At 42.6% G+C, this 24,615-nt stretch overlaps 1 protein-coding gene across 6 annotated transcripts in view; it reads right to left on the bottom strand.

Moving 5' to 3' along the window:
* Positions 1–24,615, bottom strand: part of NPAS3 (neuronal PAS domain protein 3) — an 865,567-nt gene that overhangs the window by 26,753 nt on the left and 814,199 nt on the right. For all 6 annotated transcript variants that reach the window (XM_040476899.1, XM_040476900.1, XM_040476901.1 and 3 more), the window contains one exon: positions 3,171–3,364. In XM_040476899.1, coding sequence (XP_040332833.1) covers positions 3,171–3,364 — 194 coding nt within the window. The remainder of the gene's footprint in view (positions 1–3,170; positions 3,365–24,615) is intronic.

Raw genomic sequence — 24,615 nt, 5'->3', positions numbered from 1 at the left:
CCCCCAAGAAAAAGCCAGTCATACTTTCGGGAAGACATTCTCTAGTTTACTGTTTATTTGAATGAAATCCTTCAGAACCAGAGCCCTTTACCGTGGCGAACGTGACCAGCTCAGTGTTCAGAGACCTCTTAATACACATGTAGAAAGCCCCAGACCAGTCTGATGACCTATGTCAGGATTAGAATCCTAATGGCCCTTGGTACTGTGAGCCTCAGTTTCCTTATCTGTAAAAACAACTGAAGTGGTTGGGGAGGGGATGAACGAACGAAATGAAATGAACACAGCACAGTGCCTGGAATACAGGGTAGGCCTTTTCCTCAGATAAGCAATTACCTTTAACAGAGGTCTTTTTAAAATAACTTGTATCATTTTCAGTTGGGAAGTAATACTATATTGTATTGGCTAATAAGGGGTTGTGGAAAATAGTTTTTTTTTCTTTTCTTTTTTTTTTTTTTTTTTTTTTAAAGGGAAGAAAGAAAGCTTAAAGTGGGTCACAGAAAATGATCTCAATTACTGGAGTGGTACCATAAGGCACTCGGGTCCATGAAGCAGAATTAATCAATCTGTGATCACAGGAATGAAAATTAAGTGAGGGCTTTGGGATAGGGCAATCACCGGGAGCAGGTAAATAAGATGAGGCTCTGTTTTTTGGAGAGGGTGGTGGTAGTAAATCTAAATCAAGGGAGCCGACATATGTTTTCAAAGAGGCAAAGCCATAGGTCATCGGACTTAGTATCCGCCTCCCTGGCTTGGATCCCCATCTCCGGCATTCTATGTTTTTAATCAGAATAAACAGCTTTGTGGGCTATAATCGTGTTCTGTAATGGATGCGTAGATATGAAAGGTCCCCTTCAGTGGTTAGTCTGATTGATCCCTTACCACTCAGCCTGACTTCTGTAAAAAAAAAAAAAAAAAAAAAAAAAAAAAAGTGACAAGGGATACAGGAAGGCCCACATGGAGCTAAATGTCTGTGGTTTTTGTTTTTTTTTTTTCTTTTTCCTTCTTTCTCCTTTTTTTATTTTTTTAAATCTGCCACCTTTGGGTTCAAATTGTGACGTTGGGCATACCATTTGACCTTTCTCTCTAAACTGAAACTGCCTGAGGTTGATAAAGACAGTGGCAACATCCATCTTGCAGAAGTGCCCTGAAGCTTAAATGAGATGGTGTACCTAACGAGCTTTGCACATTGCCGAGTGTGGAGTTAGTGTTCAATAAACATTAACTACCTTCATTATTACTTGCGAACCTTAGCTGATCATTTTGGCTAACCGTCTTTCCTGATAGTCTTTGGCCATTCCGGAAGACCCTTCACATAGCCAAGTATGCAGTCACAATGATAAAAATGTTAATAAATGCCAACAAAGCTTGAAAAACAGAGTTAGAGTTACTCATTAAATAATAGTGACGGGTTCACGGTATCTTCTAACCCAGTGAACACTAACAGCTCAGGTGGGTGTCTTCTTCCCCCCCGTGGATTCTTTCCTCTGAATCAAATCCTGACCAGAAATGGTAGGCATATCTAACTTGGTCTCCACATCTTCAGTGCTTCCCAGTGGAACTGAACGCAGGTGCCGTCTGTCTTCCTCTTGGCGAGGCCCTGGAGAGGTCAATTACGCAAGCCGCTTGACCATTCTGTTCTTACTTCCCCTCTGAAAGCACTAACAGGGCTCAGTGCACATACACTGCCTTTATGCCTGACAACAGTCTGTGCGACAAAAGCACCCTCTCAAAATGGCCTCAGTAACTCTCTCGGTGGCACCAGCAGATGGATGGTATCACTAAAGCTTCCTTCTCATGGCTGATACATGCGGGGTTCCTCTTCACTTTTCTCCCTGGGCCCCGTGATTCTCTCTTCCTCAAATCAGTCTCATGATGGGCTTGTGACTTCTAGGTGAAAGGTCTGAGGGGGCACTGTCCCATTTCCTTGTCCCTTGCTTTGCGCTTAATGGAAAAAGTGCACTTTTCAACCAGAGGCTAAAAAGTCCTTTTATCCCAGCTCAGTGGTAAGGAAGGACTGCCAAATCATTTATACGATGAGTCTTTTTTTTTTCTTTTAATTTATAAAAACAAAATCCTCAGGATTACAATGTTTTATTTAATAGTTTTGAAAAATTTTCACCCTTTTTCCTCTGTGGGCCTCAAATTCTCGTTTTTTCCTCTACACGTGTTGTGGCCTGAATGTGTCCCTCCTACCACCGAAGGTATATATTGAAGCCTTTTTACCCAATGTGATAGTATGAGACGGTGGGGCCTTTGGGAGGTAATTAGGTTTAGACGAGGTCATGGGGATAGAGCCCCCATGATGGGATTAATGTCCTCCTAAGAAGAGGAAGGGACCAGAGTGCTCTCTGTCCTTTGTGAAGATGCAGCAAGACGTCAGCTACCTACAAACCAGGAAGTGGGCTCTCACCTGGAACCTAATTAGCTTGTACCTTTAAAAAAAAAAACAAAAAAACTTTTTTTTTTTTTTTTTTTTCCTGGAAGAGAGTGTGGCTGGAGCAGGGGAGAGGAGCCAAGGGAGACAGAGAATCTTAAGCAGGCTCCATGCTCAGTGAGGAGCCCAACGTGGGGACCCACGACCCTGGGATCATGACCTGAACTGAAATCAAGAGTCGGATGCTCAACCGACTGAGCCACCCAGCAGCCCCAGCTTGTACCTTGGTCTTGGGCTTCCCAGTCTCCAGAACTGTGAGAAGTAAGTGCCTGTTGTCGAAGCCCCCCAGATAGTAATGTGTTATAGCAGCCAGGCAGGCAGTAAGACAGTATGCTGAATGCCTGTATGAACACTGTCCATCGTGAGGCTGGGCCCTTACAGTAGTCAGGAAGTGGGTCTGGCTGAGACATCAGGAGATACCTTTCACTGCATAATTCTGCCAAACGTCTCAGCCCTGCTCTCTCCTTGGGTTTTCGGCCAAAATGGGTCTTAATTATAGCATATGGCTGTCTGGATGTCCCAATTCATTCCATTGTTGTCCCTAATGTAAATCAGGACAGCAATGTAAATTTTAAATAAAAAGCATGTTTGGTGTCAGTCCAAGCAGCCATTAAAAATAAGATCAGGATTTATAATGAGCCTCACTGGGAGAGTAAAATCCTTCAGACTGCTGAAAACACCAACCTTCACCAATGTGTGACACACAACAGAGGAAATGAAAACAAAAACAAAGTACCTATTTTCACAGTAAATGATATTGAGGTCCATATTTACTCGAGTGACGAACATATGGCAGTCAATTCTGACTTCATTGATCGTAGGGGGAGGCAGGGCATGAGCCACAACCACAAGACCCATGATTTGGCTGGGAACGGTCCTCCCGTGGGATAGTGACACCCTCAGTCGTAGCCGGCCTGTTATGTGAATCACCTGTAATAGAACATTAAGTACACGACACAGTCAAATTTACATCTGGGATGTGACAGTATTTCTTGCAAGAAATGCAAAATTACATCTGGAACAACCAACATTAGCTTGTATCTTCTGTAATCATAATGGCTGTCAAAGTGCCCTTGATGTCCTCAAGGCAGGGACAAAAGAGAAATAATATTATATGCTGAGCTTTTCTCAGTGTGGCATTATTATTGTGCAATTCTATTTTCAGGACTTTTTCTTTCCCTTTATTCTTCTTCTCTTCCTCCTCCTCTCTCTCTATCTCTCTCTCTTTACATTTAGAGGAAGTGTATAACCAGTTAAAATGACCAGAAAGTTGAGCAATGAGCTGCAAAAAGAAATGTTTGCATTATCAGCACTTGTTAATGGATGATGTTTCTCTGTCTGCAGATCTGTACTGAGTGGATTACAATGGCCATCTCCTTTCAGAAGTATGGCTCATAGCTTTCCTTTGCTGGGGGTGGGGTTTGATATTGCAAAAAGGCCAAAGCCTCCAACGAGCAAGTCTTAGTGACCATGACATGAATGGGCCTTTTAGAGCATAGATATTCCATGTTAGAAATCACTCAGTTACCAGTAATGCTGTGATTTAGTGCTCTATGGGGTTGGAGATCAGAGGACTTTGGCCTATCATTTGTTCCTTGAGCTCGTTCTAAAGCAGGATCAGGAAATTTGCACCATTTTGGTGGCTTGTTTGGTTACTTGTGCAGACACAGGAGGGAGAATGTTGGGCTGTCATTTTTAGTTTCTTAGCCAAAGTATACCCTAGATAGTCCAAGCCATCTAGAACCAAATGAAAGTGGTTCGTCTTTGTCACACATTTTAAACGGTATTTTTACAGACGTCCTTTTAAAAGTTGCTTTGCTTATAAACTACACATAGAAGGACAGCCATAATGTCAACTTCTTTAAGCGATGTTTTGAGGAAACATAAATCATAAAAGTATGGAAAGTATAAAGGATTTGGGTATTTCGTGATGATGGAAGTTGTGTGGGGTGTTGGGGGGAGGAGGGTGTTGGAGGCATGCGCGCGCGCGCGCGTGTGTGTGTGTGTGTGTGTACTCTATGTTCCTAGAATGGTGCTACAGTGTGGGCGGGTCTCCAAAACTAGGTTGTAGATGTAATCACTGTGATTCACTGTACCAGGGAGGTCGGTTTAGTAGCTAACCAAGTTCTCCCTTTGGTTTGCCTCTCCAAAAATGCAACATTGACCATCAAACCATCTTTTGAGATTGTTGGCTTCCCTCTTGGCCATAAGGAACTGAAGTAGATCTCTGGCCTCCCAGGAGCAGTAGGATCTAATGCCTGCTCTCCTTCACAGGGGCTTGACTGGTAATTGCTTTTTCATTTTGTTTTTGTTTTCCTCAAGTTATTCAGTTTTCCAAAAGCAAGCCACACTGCTGTCAGTCAAGAGGCAGGATCAAAGCTTATGGGGCTGCTCTTCCGAGTCCTGGTGTCCTAAAGAATACCTCTTTCCCTATTCCCTTTACATTTGCACCCAGAGCTGCAGATCTGGAAACACCAACGAGGAGGATTATTTAGGGTATTTCAGGAGCAGCTTTTTGACCACCCACATTTGAAGTTGACTAAATTCATACTTAATGCACCTTTGCTTTAAGCTTTGGTCAGACGAGCTACTTTATCAATATTTGAAAATGTTCCTAGAGGCACGGATGCTAAAACACCATCACAGATACACATTTTTGTAAGATCTCATTAACTAATAAAGAAATAGCTAAAAGAAATGGGATTAACTTCACAGGAGGGGTGTTAACAGGCCCTGGTCCTCCTCCCAGCTAGGCTTACGTAGATGCTCATTTATCATTATCTGTCTTGTTTTATCAGGAACTCTCAGCTTCTTGGAAAAACAGATCTATAAATGCTCAAGAAAATACGCACTCAGAAATGATATGATAAATAAATCCCCACTTGGTATTCTATTCCAAAGCAATTTATGGGCTTCTGGGCTAGAAAGCATTTTGAGAAGGCAGAGAGGCTACTGTGGGGAGCTGTCTGTATGTCAGATTTACCTGTGCACCGCCCCCCCCCCCATCTCCAGCTTTGCCTGTGGCCATCGAGGGGTTGAATTGGGTCCACAGTTGGGTCCGATAGGGGTCTAGATTTGCCATTTTCTGATTTTGTTACCCAGGACGAGTCGCTCAACCTCTCTGCATCTCGATTTTCTTTTCTGTAAAATGGGGATAATCATATTCTGCAGTTAGGTTATGAAAGTGAAAGGTGATAAGGGAGGTGAACGCTTTCTAAATTGCAAAGAAGTGTCCAAATTTCATTATAATTCTGTTTGCTTTTTAAAATATCAGCTGAATCATAAGGGTGAGGCCTGATTACTAATTTAATCTTGACCAAAAGTCTAATAAATGAATTCTTCTTATTTTAAGGGATCAGAAAATTTCACGTTTGAAAGAAATTTTGGGAGAGTCTATCTTAGGTCCTTCTCCTTTTCTTTTTTCTTTTTCTTTTTTGTTTTAGTGGAAAAGAGGTTTCTAGGAAGTTCATTTCCTACCCAGATTCACCTAACTCAGAAATTGCAAAAGCCTGGAATTCAGGTTTTTAGGTCTTGTTAGAGTGTCATTTCAACTTTGTTATGCCTGTATGATTTCTGTGTTCATATTCATGTTGAATGAAATGTTACAAGTTAATACCAGAGGCCAACTCACTACTGCAAGTAAACTGTATATGAACCTTTAAAAAGATTTCATTTGGGGCGCCTGGGTAGCTCAGTCAGTTAAGCCTCCAACTTCGGTTCAGGTCATGATCTCATGGTTTGTTTTGTGAGTTCAAGTCCTGCATCAGGCTCTGTGCTGACAGCTCAGAGCCTGGAGCCTGCTTCAGATTCTATGTCTTCTTCCCCCCGCCCCCCCACTGACACTGTGTGTGTGTCTCTCTCTCTTTCTCAAAAATAAATAAACATTAAAAAATTAAAAACAAAAAAGTTTTCATTTCTAACCAGAAGCTCTGGTTATTTGAAAAGTCTTTGAGAAGTAGTAAAAACTAAGGTGAAGAGAAAACAGGGGCACCTGGGTGGCTCAGTTAAATGTCCAACTTTGGCTCAGGTCATGATCTTGTGACTCATGAGTTCAAGCCCTACATCGGGCTCTGTGCTGATGGCTCAGAGTCTGGAGCCTGCTTCGGATTCTGTCTCCTTCTCTCTCTGCCCTTCCCCCATTCATGCTCTGTCTCTCCTTCAAAAATAAATAAACATTAAAAAAAAAAGTTTAAAAAAAAAGATAAAGTAATGAAATAACGAATGTAGTAATTAAACAGTCAGGAAATGTCAAAGAACAGTCAGAGGATATGTTTGTCTATATGTAGGTACCTCTGGTGGTAAAGGAGGTTGAGATTGATGAGAAGAAAGGAGTATCTATTTAGATCCACACTTGGTTTTTGGGTTTAAATTAATGCATTTTTCCAAATCGACTTCATAATGCAGATAGTTTTTTTTCCCCATGTGACAGCTATGTTCAAATTTTAGAAACATGTCTGACAGCACATATCCAAACACAAAGAGAGTTGAATTTTCACTTTGTAGATGCTTTGAAGACCTGGCATGTAGTGTAAAGAGTATTGTCAGAAGGGCTGGGGTTCAAATCCTACTCTGGCACTGTATGGCCATGTGACTATGATGTTCAGAGAATTGAAATGACTTAATTGATTTTCCAGGCCAGTGTAATAGAGATTAAAAAGCTTATACAAAGAGAATAAGTATTGTATAAAGGTGTCTTTATTTTCTTAATAAGGCATCTTTGTTTTCTTCATCAAGGGGTATAATATTGGTGCTTTAGTTTCTCAAACATACTATGTGCAAGGGACCTTACTAGGTACCAGGGAGAAGCCCACAGTGAATCAGAGGTAAACTTGTCCTCAAAGACTTTACGAATTACACAGTGGGAGGAGACATGTATAATTACTTGTAATATTGTACTACAGGGAGATGATACAGTGTCTGATAAAGAAAGTGGTTCTCCATCCTGGTTATGTGACAAAATACCCTATGAGGCTTTGTTAACACATGGGTTCCCAGGCTCTGTCACTTAGATATTCTAATTGGGTTGGACTGGGCTGGGGTCTAGCATTTGCTTGTTTTTTAAAGCTTCAAAGGTGATACCTGCTTTTGGAGAATATCTGGCTAATGGGTTTGGAGTTAAACCAGTGGTTCTCAACCATGCTAAAATTGGAGTACCCAGGGAGTACTTAAAAATCCTTATGTCTAAACTGCACCCAAGACCAGTTGACTGTAGATCTCTGGGGGCCTTCCCAGGTCTGATAGGGCTGCTGAAAGGATTAAGGGAAAAGGAATATAAAGTGCCTACATATGTGCCTGATACGCAGTGTAAATACTCACAAATACAATTTTGGTTAAGTAACAAGTATGCACCATAAGAAAGATACAGCATAGGAGCTTGGAGAGGTCAGGGTAGGTAGGTAGGAAATGCTTTTGGAAAAATGGATCAGGGAGGTTATGTGAAACTGGCATTATAATAAATTGTTGATGTGTAAGATATGATCATAGAATGGTGAAAGAGGTTTCCAGATGGAGAAAAGGGCTAGAACAAATAATATTAAAGGGAACCTATCAGGGAGCCCAGGGCTCCAGGAGTGTTTCAGTTGGTGTGAGCAGGAGAAGAGACCGAGATGGGCCAAAATGGCAGGTACAAGGAGTGGAAATGAGCAACAATGGGACCTGGGGAGAAGCACCTGTTTTGTGCCTGTTTCATAGGATGATGATGAGATAGACTAAATGGTAATTGGGAGTGGAAGAATTGCTGACAGAGGGACAAGAAAGATTTCTCTGTGGACATTTTGTATTTGAGCAGCTTGGAGAGGTCCTGGACAAGGTGTCCTGGGGAGAGCTAGAAAAAGGGGTTGGAAACATAAGAGATGATAGTTGAAGGAATCGTTTTTGGAAGGTGGTCCCCCTCCCCACTCCTCTGTGATAGTTGAAACCAAGTTCAATGGAATCACCAATGAAGAAAATACAGAGAGATGAGAGAATGGCTTAGGCATTCCTCCAGCCCCCACTCTGAGTATTTGAAACTTCTGTTTTTCTCTAAATTGACGTTCTTGTCTATACAAATAGACAAGGATAAATACTAATACGATGTCAAGAAGATGAAACTATAGAAATAGCATAGCTATGGTAAAATGGAAGGCGTATCGTGGCATAGAAATAACATCCAACTGGAAAATAGAACATTTGATGTAGTTCTGGTCTGGTAATTTTGGCAAGTAAACTAGATTGTCCAGGGTAGCATTCTTCAGATAAAAAAATGGAGGATAAGAATCAGGTGATGATACTTAGGGTTCTCGCTAAGTTCTAGAGAATTCTATGACCTAATGCTCCAGAGAGTGGCCTTTACTGTGCTGTATCACTATCCTTCCCCACTCCCCCACTCTGCTACAACTCCATGGTGAAGACAGGAGCTTCAGAGTACGGCTGCAAGTTAATAAATGCAGAGTTTCCTTCAAGAATTAATCAATAGGGTTCTATGGGTCATATCTGAATTGAAACAATGCTTTGGTTTTGGCCAATGCCAGGTAAAAATTGCCTCTGTGTTCTAAAGGTTCATCTTCGTCTGGTCTTAAATCTAATCTACAGACACTCTTCAGAAGAGATTTCTGAACGAAGGGATTCTTTGCCCCCGAGCTCAATTTTATAGAAGAGCTCAATCCTCATGCTTTCTTTCATTGTTCTTGTTTTATCATAAAGAGCTGTACAAAAATGCTAAAGCCTGTATTTTCCTAAACCCCTTACACAGCGTTGCCCAGATGCCAGCCACAGTGAAGCAGAATGTGCAGCCCTTTTGAGTTGAAATCCTCCCATCTTTGATAAAAATGTCCAAATTAGCATTATCTGACAGTCCCATATTGAAGGAATCATTGCTTGACTTTTATTTTTCTTCTGATATACCCAGCGGATGTGCACAATGCTGTACGTACATGTCCACAGAGTTTAGGACGAGTGTGGGAGTGTTAACAAGCCACGTTTCTTGGACAAATATATATTTCTCTTCCTGCCATATGCTCCTTTCAGTCATCTGTTAGTGATAAACACTTAGATGTGCTCCACTAATATGTTCTCATTATAAACAAGCCCATCACAAAGACCTTGATAAAACCTCCCCTCTGTCAATACTTTAGGAAAGAAAGTCCGTGACAGAAAAATACATCTGGAAGCTATTCTCCATTCTTTTAGGAATAAATTTCAGTACTAGTAATATGAAACGTTTTCTTTATCAAAAGGAAATGCTAAGTATTATGTGCATTATTTTCCACATATAATGTAAAGTACAGAACAGGGCTAGGCAAATAGGAACAAAAAAAGCTGCAGGCGTGAGAAAACTATGGATTCCCTGGGTTTAGAGTATCTTCAGAGATTTTTCACTTGTCCTTTAAGGGAATCCAAATTTACCTTAAAAATTAAGCTTCCTTCTAGCACTCTGGTCTTTTCTCTTCTATTCCCTTGTAGAAGCCTGGTTCAGCATACAGATCATCAAATCAGTAGCTCAGGTGGGAAAGTCAGCTAATTATTTTTAAGAGATGGGGGCTTTGAGGTGGCCCCCAACCTGCTGAAAGATAAGGGCTTAGCCAGGTCTTCTGAGCCTAAACATGTAGCCCACAGCATAACAACTGAATCTAAACCAGCATGACGATATCAACCCCATGTAAATTACTTGAGGCAAATTTTTAGGGAATGGGTTTCCCAGATTTAGACCATATTCATAGGTTGGAGAATAAGCCTGAACAGGTCTCTCTGTCCCTGTCTGACTCCTACCACCTAGGTCTTTGCACGAGTCTTGAGAACACCAAACCAAACCAAACCAAAACAGTTTAGCAGAGGCCAAGTACTTGTCTGTAGAGGCAAGCCCTACAGACAAGAGGGCTCATAACTGAAGGAGGTGCCATTTGACCCTGTGAGCACAGGAGAACACTAGAATGCCTTTCTCTTCCCTTTCTTGGATCTCATTTATATTTCTAGAGACTAGTTCCGTGTTGTCCTAATTCACAGTGGGACCTGAGCAACTGGGGATAAGAAAAGACAGAAGAGGGAAAAGGTAACTTCTCAAGGCAGAGGTGAGATTTGGGGGAGGTGAGATTCAGAGGAAAATGAGGTGTTCAGGCAGTGGGTGAAAATGGAGACCTCCAGGGCCCCGAGGGAGATGCAGCAGGAGAGGTGGTCCTGCAACGGTCCTCATCAAGCAGGTGCAAAGATGGCCATCAGCTCAGGAACCACACGGTGGCGGGAAGCTTTCTGGGAGTCTGTCCCTGAGAACTTCTCTAAGATCAGGGATCTTCAATACTGGGCAGGATTCAGCATTTAAGGCTAGAGGACCAGCGACAACTAGGGAGGGTCTCAGATGGGCTCAACTTAAGGGAAGCTCTGGCAGTAGAGAAGAGCGGAGGTGAGCCTGGGTATCTGGGAAGCATCCTGGCCAAAGTTAAGAAAGAGGAATCTTGGCAGAAGCCATTCCTTGGATAAAAGGGCTACAATGAGCAAGAGACGACTCATTGAGCTCATGAGCAAGTGACTTAATCTCAGGGACTCAGTTTGGTTTGAATAGAAACGAGGTGAGGGGCAGGACTGATGTAATTGGAGCACAGCCGGTCAGATGCTTACTCTGAGTACTAAAAAGACTCCGTGAAGGTGGGTTCAGGAAGCGGACAGACCTGAAAGGTAAGGGCATTTCTGACCATAAAAAGCAGAGGAAGGGAGGAAGTGGGGGCTAATTTCTCTACTCTCCCGGAGATACTAAAACCCTGAAGGAAAAGACACCTGCACAAGCATGCATGCCTCCTGTTATAGATAAAGTCAACTCATACAAACACCCAATGCTGATCTCAGGGATTCATGTTAAAAAACAAAAACAAAACAAAACCCTCTAGGGTTAGTGGTTTTTACATACACAAGAATGACCTGGAGAGCTTATTAATCAGATGGATTCCCAGTCCTGCCCCCTGCCCCCCTCCCCAATAAAACCCTTTGGATTCTTTAAATTGAGGGAGGGACCTGGGAATCTGCATTCACCAAGCACTGCAAGCCATCCCCACAAGGGCCATCTACCTGCAGCATCCTCTTTATCTAAAGAGCAAAATCAATCCAGAGATCTTAATGAAGATGACCTAGAGGCTGATCACAGACTGCCTCTTAAATAAGTGAAGACAAACATATATTTATGGTTAAATCTGGACTGGAAACAAGAGAAACCCCTAATCTATAGAACACAACTCCTTCTCTGGGTTCTTTGAAAATGGAGGATCGGTGCATGCTAGGCAGGAACCCTGGGCTGATGTGGGATCAGGATGTGTTTTCTGTGCCCAGGGCTGCCTGAAGGAGCAGCCTGGGGAGCCCTGTCAAGGCTTCTTTATTTGTATAAAGGTCTGCGTTCTCTCAGTGGCCACGCCACAGTGGGCTTCACTGTTGAGCTGTGAGCCTCTTGGGGGAGGTCGAGCTCTGTCAATCCCCTCCCCCTTCCCCTAGCCCAGCCTGCCCCTGGCTTAGCTCCTGATTAATTCAGGGCAATCCTGGGAGGTTAACCCTTAATTTGATGGCTCTGGTGGGGAGCTGAGGGATTGCTGGTAATTTATTACCTCTGTTTTTTTTTTTTTTTTTTTTTTTTTTTTACTGTAGAAATATTTTCTAAGGGAACAAATAAAAAATTATTTTTAAAACCCATATTTAAAAACCATTAGCTCCAACATTCTTTTCTTACATGTCTGTATCCTCCAAACGTAACAATTACTTCTCATCCATCTCCTTTAACAAACTTCAAACACATAACATAAAAATATAACTACAATTACAGCCTTAGTTTCTCAAAATGTGTCTGGACTCCATATTTGTTTCTTGCTCCCTTTGGAGAAAATAGTCTTTCTTCTACCAGAGATAAGATTTTTTATTGGGATAGTTTAAGCTGGAGAGATTTCCTTAACAAGATTATGTAAATGTATGCCAAAGACATAAACCACATTTTCTCAGAGAGTGGAACACTTCAAATATCATTTAATAAAACAGGACCATGGGTAGAAACACCTCGATAAATTGTTAAGAGGCCAAGCAAGAAGGCTGAACCATACACATCTGATCAAATTTTGTTTGATTCAGTTACTTTATTAAAGTCTCCTACAGAAGGACAGAGGACCATTGTACCTCTGTAGAGGGCAACTTTTTTTTTTTATTCCTTTATCACTTGATGTGGAGAAGGGGTATCACCCCTCATGGACCTGAGAGGACCCTTGTGGCTTAGTGCCACTATCTTCAAGGTGGAGAGGCAGTTCTCAGTGTAACAGACTGAAATTTTATTTTCCAACAACGTAAAAAAAAAAAAAAAAAAAAAAGACCCAGAACTAGTACCATACCCAATAACGAATAGAAACTGGCTCCCTTACTCCTATCTACCCCCATCCATCCCTAATACTATACCATATTATACATTTTATTTAGAACCCATGAGCTCTTACAGGGAAAGATATAAATCAGATGTTTTCTCTTTATAATTTTTGCTCAACACTTTTGTTGAATGTGCACTTTACTTAAATTTCTTGAGTCGAACAACTAGTCTTGTTCTAAGTTAGTCTCCTTAGCCTTTGTTTCTCTGGAGTCTGCTGGCAGAATTTATACATAGACACTCTAAATTGCAACAAATGTCCAAAGACAGCTGTGTACCATAGACCGAGTGCTTCTCTGCATGAAGACAGCAGTTCCAGAGAGCTCTCTGCCGTCCTGAGAAAACATTAAGCCAGGCTTATTCTATTCCCTCCACCCAATCTGAATGTCTACAGGAGGAGAAGTGATTCTATTTTGGATACAAAGGAAAATCTGTAGAAAAAATAGCTACCCCTCTCTACCTCAGTTTCCAAGGATGCAGAATTATAATTATCCATGTAGATAGGTAGATTGGCCTTCGTGGAAGGCCAAGGTGGCCACCTCGAGAGCTGATATATTTTTGCGGCAGCCATTTCCTTATGGGGGAAGTGCACCAGCGTTAATAATTACATTTCTGATAAATAATTTTAAAGCAAACACATGGGTCATGAATATTTTTGAGAAGAACTAAAACCCCAATATTCCCCAAACTCAGACATAAAACTCCTTAAAGATCAAACCTAAAACGACCACTTCCCAGGATGCCACAGTAGGTATGTGGGACTCTTAAAACAATGCAAGGACAAAGCCCGTTCTCTTAAGTTAGACACTTTCGACCCACATATGTGCAAGAAACCACACACAGTGAGGCCACGATTCCTCCGTTTTCCTGGTACATTCAGGCAACACGCAGTTCTGTGTCTGTGTGCAAGGACCTCCTTTCCCTACGTCGATTTCCTCACTGAAAGTGCCTGGGCCTAACTACGTGGCCTCTGAGAGCCTTTCTTAGCATTGAGTCTCTTAAATCCAGTATCTTGAAACATGGAGCCTGGCCCCATCCTCACAGCCCTACACTATAACTCTCTGTCTCTATTATCTTGGTTTCTATTCTTTGGGAGGCCTGGATGTTATGTGTTGAACATTGGTTAGTGAAGATCATTTTCTTAACCTGTCCTCTAAACTCTACGGCTACTATTTTCTAAGGCTGCTTAATGAATCCTAAATTTCATCCTTCATGAGAGTAATTTCTAGTAATGACATGCCTCTCAAAATGTCTCTCTTTATGCAGTGAATGAATCCGTGCTTGTGCCAAAACCTCTTTGTGCTCAGCATCCCAGAGAGACCGCATGCTGGACGTGGGGGACCTTGCAGGCTGCCTTGTGCAGCCCTCCCATGTCACAGGTGTGGAGACTGAGGCCAGTGAGGTGACCGTCTTGGCCAAAGACACAAAGCCAGTTAGTGGCAGACACAGGAGGAACAGCACGTTCCCCCAATCTCCTGCCCAACGCCTCTCCTCCTATTTAACAGTGCATTTCAGTGGATGTATTCCCTTCCATTTTCCTCTTTTGTTTCCTCAACTGTGTTTATCTCTCTCTATATAAATGACTCTATCAAATTTAGGATTTTAACCTTCAAAAGACCCCATGGCCCTGACATGGGTTATTATCCACTCAGCATATGCGATTCGAAACACTCATGTGACTTTTGTGCCTGTCACCAGCTCATTTGCTGCGTTTGGTTTATTCAGCCATGATTAGAGAGAGTCATTTACAGACACACATTTGGAAACTCTTTAACAAGCTTCTAGCAGTTTCTTTTCCAAAGCTGTTTAAGTCGATGAGGGTGTGGTGTCAGCAACAACAGCAGTTCCCTCCACACTACCGACTCCCCTGCTATTCCTATATCCTTATCAGGACTTCCATTTTGTAGAAAGGCTTTTAAAAAAGAGAGGGGGGGGGGAAAACCCCCAACAACCCAGAGATGCACATTTCAGAGCCTCTAAGCCATCATTTCAGGAAGACGGACTAAAAAATTAAAATTGAAACCATCACACTATAACCTGAAAGTTCCCTAAAAAAAAAAAAAAAAAAATCCCCCTCCCTCTTTTTATTTTAAAGAATACTTTTTGAAGTAATTGGCACAAAGACTGTTCTAGTGCAGATTGCTGCAAGTATGCTCTTGGCAAGAACATCATAAGCACTAGAAAAACTTTAATATGCTCAAGAAGCCAAATACAAACTGACACCAGGAACTCAAGTGTGGGAACAAACAGGGGGAAAAAAAAAGAGAGCATCTCGATTTAATACAAACCTCCGTACAAAGGGACCAATTTCTACGATTCATGGTTTAGCATACAATGCAGCTGTCCTCTGAGTGAATATAGAGTAGTTATACATAAGAAATTAGAATTATCAATTCGAGGGAATTTCTCAAGAGTCCTTTTGATATGTAATACTGCAACTATAATGCCTAAGAAACCAGATACCAATGCATTAAATGAGATCAGGTTGGGATCTATTTAGAAAAGGAGGGTTTAAACGTGAAGGCTCTCTTTGATTTGACCTCTGGAGCAGACCCTTTGCAGGGAAGCTCGAAATGAATAGCTTTACCCCTACCTGTAGCCTTGCTTCCCAGGTCTTAAAATATGTTTGAATACATGTAACACAGGAAGGGGGGATTATTTAGAAGTGTTTCCTATGTGGAAGGAAATGGGAAGAACACGCAGCCTTTTGCACTCTGCAAGACACGGGGAGAGTCTCTAATTCTCTTTATTCTATTGAATAGAAGGGCGAAAACCATTTTTTAAGAAAATTTTCTTCTTCGAGTCCTCTTCTCCTCTGCTATTTTATGGTAAGGATTCGAGAATTTGGAGATTTTCTGCATCTTTCTCCATCCACATTTCACATTTATCTCTGATTGTGACCAGTGCTTACTTCCCCCGAAACTGAAGAGAGGGCTCCATTTTCAGTCTTGCTAAGTAAGATTTCTCCTGCAACCCCCTGGAGTTCAAACGTGCTATACTTTTTTTTTTCTCAGGGAACGTTTGAAGTCCCCTTTAAAAATAATGCCTTGAGGATATTTTTTCCCTAATACCATTTAAAGAAACTTGAAAGCATATGGCTCTCGAAGCGCACAGGGTTCTAATGAAGTAATCAGCAACACTGCTCATATGCAGACTTCCGCCAGGAGCTTTCACACCCAACCCAGATCAGTCTTTGGAATGAAGGAAAATTCTGCAGAAACTCCTTTCCTCCATCTGCCGGTGCAAAGGCGCAGGGAGCCATTGTACTAAAGTGGTGACTTTCAACCTTTGAAGGATAGAAGGTGGTAGAAAGGTTGTGTCAGGATCAGAACCGTCAGTGGCAAAGCAAATCAATCTGGCAGCTTGTAAGGCAACTCAAGACAAACATTCCTCTGTTGTGCAGTCTCTGTTCATCGTGTGGGAGGAGAAAATAAAGTTTCTTTATAGGGTTCTATTTGATGTAGTCCCTAGTAGCTCTGCCATCACCTTAGGTGATTCTCCACACAGCCAGCTAAGACTAAATAAAACAAAAACATGGGATATTAATGCCCTTTCCCTGGAACTGGGAAGAGCGTGCTGTTCTCCTGCCGTGTTGCAATGGATTCTCTAAATCTATCACAATTAAAATCACACTTCTTCAGGCACAACCTCATTAGTGCTGAAATATCACATCTTGTGCTATTTCCTTGGGATTTTAGCAAAACAAGTAATGATTCTTTTGATTATTGGAGGGACTTGTGCTCTCATGACTGCCAAGTAAGTATGCGACTGTTTGAAACAACTAGAATCAGCACTTGACTTTTTTTATTTTTACTTTGGTCTAGGCAGACATAAACCGCACAGGAGAGGCTTTAGCCAGTATGGGCCAACTTACCCACTCACCCACAGCATCTCCTTTACCAGAACACTCCTGAAGGGAGGAACAGGGTGAGCGATGGAATGGCAGGTGTATGGACTGCCTGGATTCTGGCACAGGTGTCTTCCTCTTTGCTGGCTTTTCCCTGGTCAGATTGTGCACTTCTCAGACAGACAAATGCCCCTGCAGCATTCTGTGGAGCCTGTCCGAACTACATGACTTCATTCATTCAGCAAGTATCACTAGGATGACTCTATTGCCAGGCACTGTTCTAGGCTCTGGGATACAGTGATGAAAAGGATGGACACAGCGGGAGTGCTGGGGTTGGATCGATGTTTCTGGCTGCTACAAACGGCTGCTCTGGGGCCCTGAGTGAAAGCAGGAAGGCCAAGGAGGAGGAGGCCTCTGCAGTGGTCCAGGTCGGGGAGGTGACGGTAGCTCAGAAGGGAATGGCAGGGAGTGGTTGGGTTGTGGATACCCTCTGAAGGCAGAAATGACAGAATTTGGTAATGGATTCAATGTGGGGTCTGAGGTAAGGAGTGGTCTCCAAGGACACACCTAAGCTTTTGGCCATAGTCTCAGAATGGCGGATGGTGCCACTTACTAAGATGGAGAGGGCTGGTGGACAGCAAAATGTTTTGAGGGATGGGTTTTGGTTTTGGTTTTGGTTTTGCTTCTATTAAGACAGATTGGTGACATTCAAGTGAAGATTCGGTAGGCTGTAGAAGTTTAAATACACTTCTTTTTTGAAGTTTAATTATTTGAGAGAGCGAGCGAGAGACAGCATGTGAGTGGGGGAGGGGTGGAGACGGGGCGGGGGGGGGCCGCCCCCCCCCCCCCCGCCCCCCCCCACGGCGCCCCCGCGCTGCCCGCCTGGGGCTGGGGGGGGCGGGCATGAGATCATGACCTGAGCTGAAACCAACTGAGCCACTCAGGCATCCCTAGATACATTTCTTTAGTGTCTTTTCTTCACGCTTTATTCAGAGATCTTCTATTTGCTAAAATATTCATAGTTGTAGCAATTTTATACATAGCTGTTACGAAAAGTGCCTTTGGCAAAATGGAGAAATTAGTGGGGTGCATGCTCCAATGCCTGATTTTTTTCAGTCCATGTCTGAGAGGACAATGGGGGTATTTTCTGATAAAACATACCGAGTAGGACTAAAGACAAGCATGGGAGGCCAGGTGAACAGCAATATGACACAGCCCAGTCATAAAGCCTATGTAGCCTGCAGATAATTTCACACAACAAATTCTGTTCTTTGTATACTTTCGTTACACATCATCTCCAAAGCATCTACCTTTTCAAGTGTGGGGAGCAAATTCCAAAATCCAGGCCAGGAGAACAAATCCATGCATCCAGGCCACGTTCAGCCCCAATTATGAGTACAGGTAGTGCTGTGTTGAAGAAGGTTGAATTTGAATGTTCTAAGGAGGCAAGCACTTTCCCTGGGCCCTGCCCCTCCTCGCTTCACCCGGTCTCTGGAAGACATCTGAGTTTATGGCCAGGAGAAAGAAAGGCAGAATACAGCAGTTCTTCCTGATGGAGTATTGGCAAACATTTAGGGATCGCTGGCCCACTTTGCAAGAGGCTTCCCTTTCAAAAATACTTCTGCAGAGTACCCTGGGTGGCACAGTTTCCCAAAGCAATGACCTTCTCCTAGTAGCTAGCGGAGGACTGCTGTTTATGTTTGATTTCCTTAATCCCTCTAAAGCAGCGAAGAAGGCTTAGGTGGTAATTTATTTATAAGAAATTATAATAAAGCTTCAGCACTTTGAATGCTGTTGGAAAGTGGGAGGTAGATAGTACAGAGGCAGGATATCCAAACTTAGAAGTGAGCATTATGACAGTCTTCTGGTTTATCTACCCTTGGAATCAATTTTGTCATTTTTAATTGACCGATTTTCCCTTGTTTGCTTAACATTTATTAATTGATTGTTATGCTCATGCAATTAATTCAAACGCTGGCAAGTTTAACGCAGAGAAATTAATTTTCTTTTACCAACATGCCACTTAAAATACATTTTTGGAAGCCTGGGTTACCAGGAAATTACCTTCAAATTAATCAATAAGCAAATTAGACGGTAGTGTCCCTTGACATCTGTCAATCCAAAATATGTCACTTTCTTCCTTTTGTTGGAGTGGGCTTTTCTGCTGAGTAAGGAATAAGAAAAATCTGGAAATTAAATCCACTGCATCTTCACAGCCAAAGGAAGGCATTTTCTTTGCATAAATGCATACTGTTGAAATGAATTTTATTTTTCACCGAGATTGTAGCAAAGTGGTAAATTTTATGAGGGACAAGAAAATGAAGTTGGTCTTCTTCCCAGAGCACCTCTTTTTGCTATTTTTCTATTCCTTCATGTGATTCCTTACCAGGTGCCACGCTTTCGCCAGGCACCGTGGGGGACACTTCTCAGGGAGACGAATGTGTGAGCCAAGCTCTAAAGGAGGTCTGTAAATGCCAGGTGCAGGGGAGGTGAGAGGAGGGCTGTCCTGACGAGGCATGGTGGAAAGGTGCTCAGGGAGGAGGCAGCATTCGAGCAGAATTTCTGTGGATGAGTAGGATTCGATGGGCGTTTAGGTAGAAGAACTATTATCAACAGAAGCACAGAAGTACAAAACTGCTGTTTGTGTTTGGGAATGGAGAGAAGTGCAGACAGACCCCAGAGTAGGTGGGGAAATGCTGGGGTAGGAGAGGCTGGCTAGATGGTGGGAGGCTATGAATGCCACACAAAGGAATTATGACTTGATTTTGTAGACACGTGGGAACAACTGAAGACTTTTCAAGAAAAGATTCGATGACTAGACCTGAGGCTTTGGAAGAAAACTGTGATGGCATTCATTCATTCATTCATTCATTCACTCACTCACTCACTCACTCGCTCATGTATTCATTAAACAGATGAATGTTTCACTGTTGTTACCAGGCACTTCTCTGTGCAGGTCACTGGGGCTCTCACAATTACTAAGGAGCTCACAGTCCACCTCTCTGTACTAATGAGAGTGTGACCGGGGCTACATAGCAAGGTGGATAAAAGGAACAATGGCCGGCAGCCAGCCTGGGTGAGGATAAAGAACCAACGTGGCCATAAGGCTGGTTCGTGTTCAGCTAGTTACTCAGGCTTGAACCTTGGACATCCCTTTATTTTTTGGTAACCCTTCCATTTCATCAGAGGTTAAAGTTGAGATTACTGAGTGCATCACTTCTCCCGGGCTCGTCTTTGATCCTCTGCCTCTTACTCTTGTAGCCAATCATCAGGCTTGGGCATTCTTTCTTTACCATAGCTCTTACTACTGACGTTACATTCATTCTGAGTGCTATTTCACTCTTATAGGCTATTGACGTCTTACATCTGGACGACCTGGTGGGCAACGTTCTAACTGTTGTCTTCTATTTTTACCCACGCGGTTTCACGCTGCATTTTGCTGCCAGATTCATCTTCTTCACGGTGTCTTTATACTGACCCCCTCATGTACTTGCTGTGGAATTTGGAGCAACCACACGACCTCCCTGAGTCTCCATTTCCCATGTGTCAAATGGGCATGATCAGCCTTGCCATCCCTATCTTCCAGAAATGCTGAAGGAAACAAATGGGGCAGTGCTTTTAAAAATACCTTGAAAACACACAGCACCATGTAGGTATGAAGTATTATTATCCTTACTCTTGAAGAACCTTGATTGATTCTGGAATAAAATTCAGATCCCTTAGCTTTCATGAAAGTCTTGTGACAAGTGAGTCCCAACTTCTACAACCTGATCTTTTACAACTTACCTCCTTACACCCCAAAGGCTTTCCACACCATCTCCTGAATCTGTCTTGCGTTTACCTTCTCGATACCTTTGCTCACACCCCATCTTAGGCCACGAATTCCTTCCCTGTCCACCTCCATCAGTGCAAATAACATCCATTCTTGAGGATCTATGCCAAATCCCTTTTCCTTTTCTTTGGCCCAAAGCTGTCTTCTTCCCTCTAAATTCCTACTATTGTTTCTACACCCAGGCAGCACTGGGCATGTACTACATGGGATCATTCTGTCTTGTCTCTGCCTGTCTTTCTCCTTAGAGGCACAGAATGTCTTTTTCTTCCTCAGTATACTCCACAGGACACAGACTATGGGAGGTACTCAACCGATGACTGACTGCTTGAACGCTCTCTATTCATCCTACTACACGAGAGCTTACAAAGTCCCGAACTTTCTTTCTTTTGATCCTTATAAAGGTCTCTAAGGTAGGTTGAGCACGTATTAGCCTATCCACTTTATAAATAAGGAATTGGAGGTTAAGGGAGAGGAAGTGTTTGTTTAGGATTATACAGTAAGACGTAGTTGTGATGTTCCTCCAAGGTTAGTGTTCTTTCTCACAGACCACCTTCTATCTCCTGCTGCTCTCAATTCTAATTTTGATCCACCTGAGCAGCCTAAAACCATGTCTCCCTTCTGCTTCAAAGACCTTTCAATATGAAATTGCCTTTAGAAAACATATAATGATAAGACCACCTTGTTGCAACTACAGAAAATATCCCTTGGGTTTGGCTCATTATGGCCATGAAGAAAACACACTTAACATTTCTAGCTTAAGGAACTTCAAACCTTTATGTTACTAATTACTGACTCTGGATAACAGGTTACTTTATTTCTTTAAAAAAAAATTTTTTTTTAATGTTTATTTATTTTTGAGACAGGGAGAGACAGAGCACGAGTGGGGGAGGGTCAGAGAGAGAGGGAGACACAGAATCTGAAACAGGCTCCAGGCTCTGAGCTGTCAGCCCAGAGCCCGACGCGGGGCTCGAACTCACGGAGCGCGAGATCATGACCTGAGCTGAAGTCGGATGCTTAACCGACTGAGCCACCCAGGCGCCCCCAGGTTACTTTATTTCAATGCAAACGGGTATATAGGGTTTCAGTCAATCAACAGTACAGTGCCAAATTCACAGCTGGCTAATACAAACATTAGACTTAACATTGACCAAAGAGAGCACAGATGGCAAGGAGTCCTAAGAGCCTCATCCCATCAACCATGGATTCATGCCACTCCATAATCCTTTTGTCTGAGCAACCCACAGATTTCCATAGGGATGGAGCCATGGTGGTAACTTCTAGAGACCTTCCTCCTCCTATTTTATGAATATAGTTTCTGCCCTTGTCCTCTTCAGAAATAAAATGGGTAATCTGAAAGTTTGTTAAAAGTGGTTCTCTTTGGGGTGCCTGAGTGGCTCAGTCGGTTAAGCGTCCGACTTTGGCTCAGGTCATGATCTCACGATCTGTGGGTTCGAGCCCTGCGTCAGCTCTGTGCTGACAGCTCAGAGCCTGGAGCCTGCTTCAGATTCTGTGACTCCCCCTCTCTCTGCCCCTCTCCTTCTCACACTTTGTCTCTCTGTCTCCCTCTCTCAAAAAATAAACATTAAGAAAATTTAAAAAATTCCCATTTCTAAAAATACAAAAAAAAAAAATCTCTTCACAAAAACATATGCACCAAGAACAGAAATAAAATGGGGAAAAGATCAATGCCTAGTGATAAACATAAACGAAGCCAATATCTTCTGACATGCTAAAGTCCCAGATTTTACAGTTATTATCCAATAAGGATAATACTGGATATTAGCAGAGACTTGGAGCTTATGGAACATTTTCATACTATCTTACATTAACCTCATAATAACTATGATATTTCAGAAAAGGCACTACTACTCCCTTTCAACAGACCTAGGGAGGCTAAATGGGTTCCCTAAAGTCAAATACATGTCAAATGGCAAAATTAGGACTAAACCTACATCTGTTGATTCTAAGGCCAGGGCTCTGTACATTCTACCAAGTCACCAAAAATGTCATTAACATGATTATTTTTTTCATAATAGTCATTATATATACAAAACTACTTATAAATATCTGTACTGATGATTACTTTCAGCTTTGAATAGTTGACAGATAATTTTTACCAATTTCTGTTTGGTAGCTCTATTGGGCTACAACAGCTAGTACAACATAGTTGGTAGCTGTAGAGAATTCAGATTCCAATGATACGTGTGGATCAACTTCTGTACAAATATCGTAGTCTTCAATTAATGGTTAATTTTTATACAACTCACCACATTGACCCTGTGGCAGTCTTAATTGGTTATAAATATGCCCAATGAATTGTCTAGTTATTTTGGAATGACAGAACCATGCTTCTCTCTGTCTACAGTCCAATTTTTATATGTCCTCTCTGACCTGTAAAGGACACTCCAAATAGGTCTGGAAGTTCACTAGTGTTTCAGTCCTCTTAATAATTATGATTTTCTAAATGGTGTATTCAATTCCAACATGATCACAGGAAGTTGCAGATTGAACCCAAATTAGAAATCACACAGGTGTTGTGGCATACTGTAGAATCATCAGGCACAGTTTGGAGGCAGGTCCCTCCCTATGAATGCACCTAAAGGAATTCACAATTTTCTAAAACGCATGATTATCCCTACTAACTTGTAAAAAAGAGGATTCAAAACAAGGCATTGCATCACTTCATTGTGAAACCTTCTCTTTTGCCTTTGTGCTCAGATAGGTAGGCCAGAAAGATGCCAGGAGGGGTTGACTAATGGTGGGTTCCAATAATGCTAATAGTACCAAGTGACACATAAAGAAAGGCAGAAGCTTTTCTCAGCTTTCCTCTGGAGCTGGAAATGTCCACTCTGGGCCTGGTACCCCGCTTGTGTTGTCCAGTACCTACCCCCACAATAGCTCTGGGCTTCCCCATTTGGCTGACTCTGGGTGCCCATATCTAAGGTCTTGCCCTGCTATATCTGTGGTTTGTGACATACTATGTCTTGTGGCAATTAATCATTGCCCCCCCAAAAAAGCCCAGTGAGAAATGTGCATACTTCAGGAGGCCCCATATGGTCCAGTCTGGCAGCTCTACCTTGCAATATTCAAATATCATACCTATGAACTTTACAGCTGTATGGTTCTATGATTCTTTTTTTTTTTAATTTTTTTTTTTAACGTTTATTTATTTTTGGGACAGAGAGAGACAGAGCATGAACGGGGGAGGGGCAGAGAGAGAGGGAGACACAGAATCGGAAACAGGCTCCAGGCTCCGAGCCATCAGCCCAGAGCCCGACGCGGGGCTCGAACTCCCGGACCGCGAGATCGTGACCTGGCTGAAGTCGGACGCTTAACCGACTGCGCCACCCAGGCGCCCCGGTTCTATGATTCTTAAGAGGGAAAGGGAAAAGACCATAGGGAAAGAATCTCAGAAGAATTTGTGGTATACGTTCTTGGGGACAAATAAACAGTGAGGATGCTTTGTCATTCTCTGAGATGGATTATTATCTATTCATGCCTCTGTAGCTTTGAAAATTCATCGGGATGGGGATGGGGACGGGGACACAAACTCCAGGACTAGAATGAAATATTATCTTCCCACATTCTGTTGAAGCTATGGTCCCCCTATGCCCATGCTATCATCATGGATCAGACATTCTGGGCCTGACCGCAGCCCCACAGTCCCTCTCCTCCCCTCCCATCCCCTCGCTCCCCAGCATTCGATTAAAATGAGGTCAGAGAGAAGGGAACTGGGTAAGAATGAACGGAGGACCTCCTTGGCCTGCCTAGTAGATGTAATGTGTCTTCCGTGTCACCCTTTTGCATATTCCGCTCCTCCTTCCTTCTCAGTCTCTCTGCTTTTCTCTAGCTCTGCTGATACCCATGATTCCAAATCATACTCTGTTGCATCTCCCACACCCTGCCTATTTCCCTGATGCTCAGTTTGAAAGCATCATCAGAAACCTCCCTGCCCCGCCCCCCGGTAATACTAGACAGTATTTCTTTACTACAATACACATCACTGCTGCCTTGGCTTCAGTGACTGACCCCTTCTCTCTCTAGCTACCACCACCTTAGGGTGGGTGTCATGGGGTACCCCTGAGTGGTTTCCCCTGCTGCTCATTTCATTGGTTACCTTAGTTTTTTACTAGTCTCAGTTATCA

Source organism: Herpailurus yagouaroundi, unplaced genomic scaffold, assembly GCF_014898765.1.
Source record: "Herpailurus yagouaroundi ecotype Mexico unplaced genomic scaffold, PumYag 141, whole genome shotgun sequence".
NCBI lineage: Eukaryota > Metazoa > Chordata > Mammalia > Carnivora > Felidae > Herpailurus > Herpailurus yagouaroundi.
Note: the sequence above shows the minus strand (reverse complement) of the source record. Positions and strands in the feature narration are given on the sequence as shown.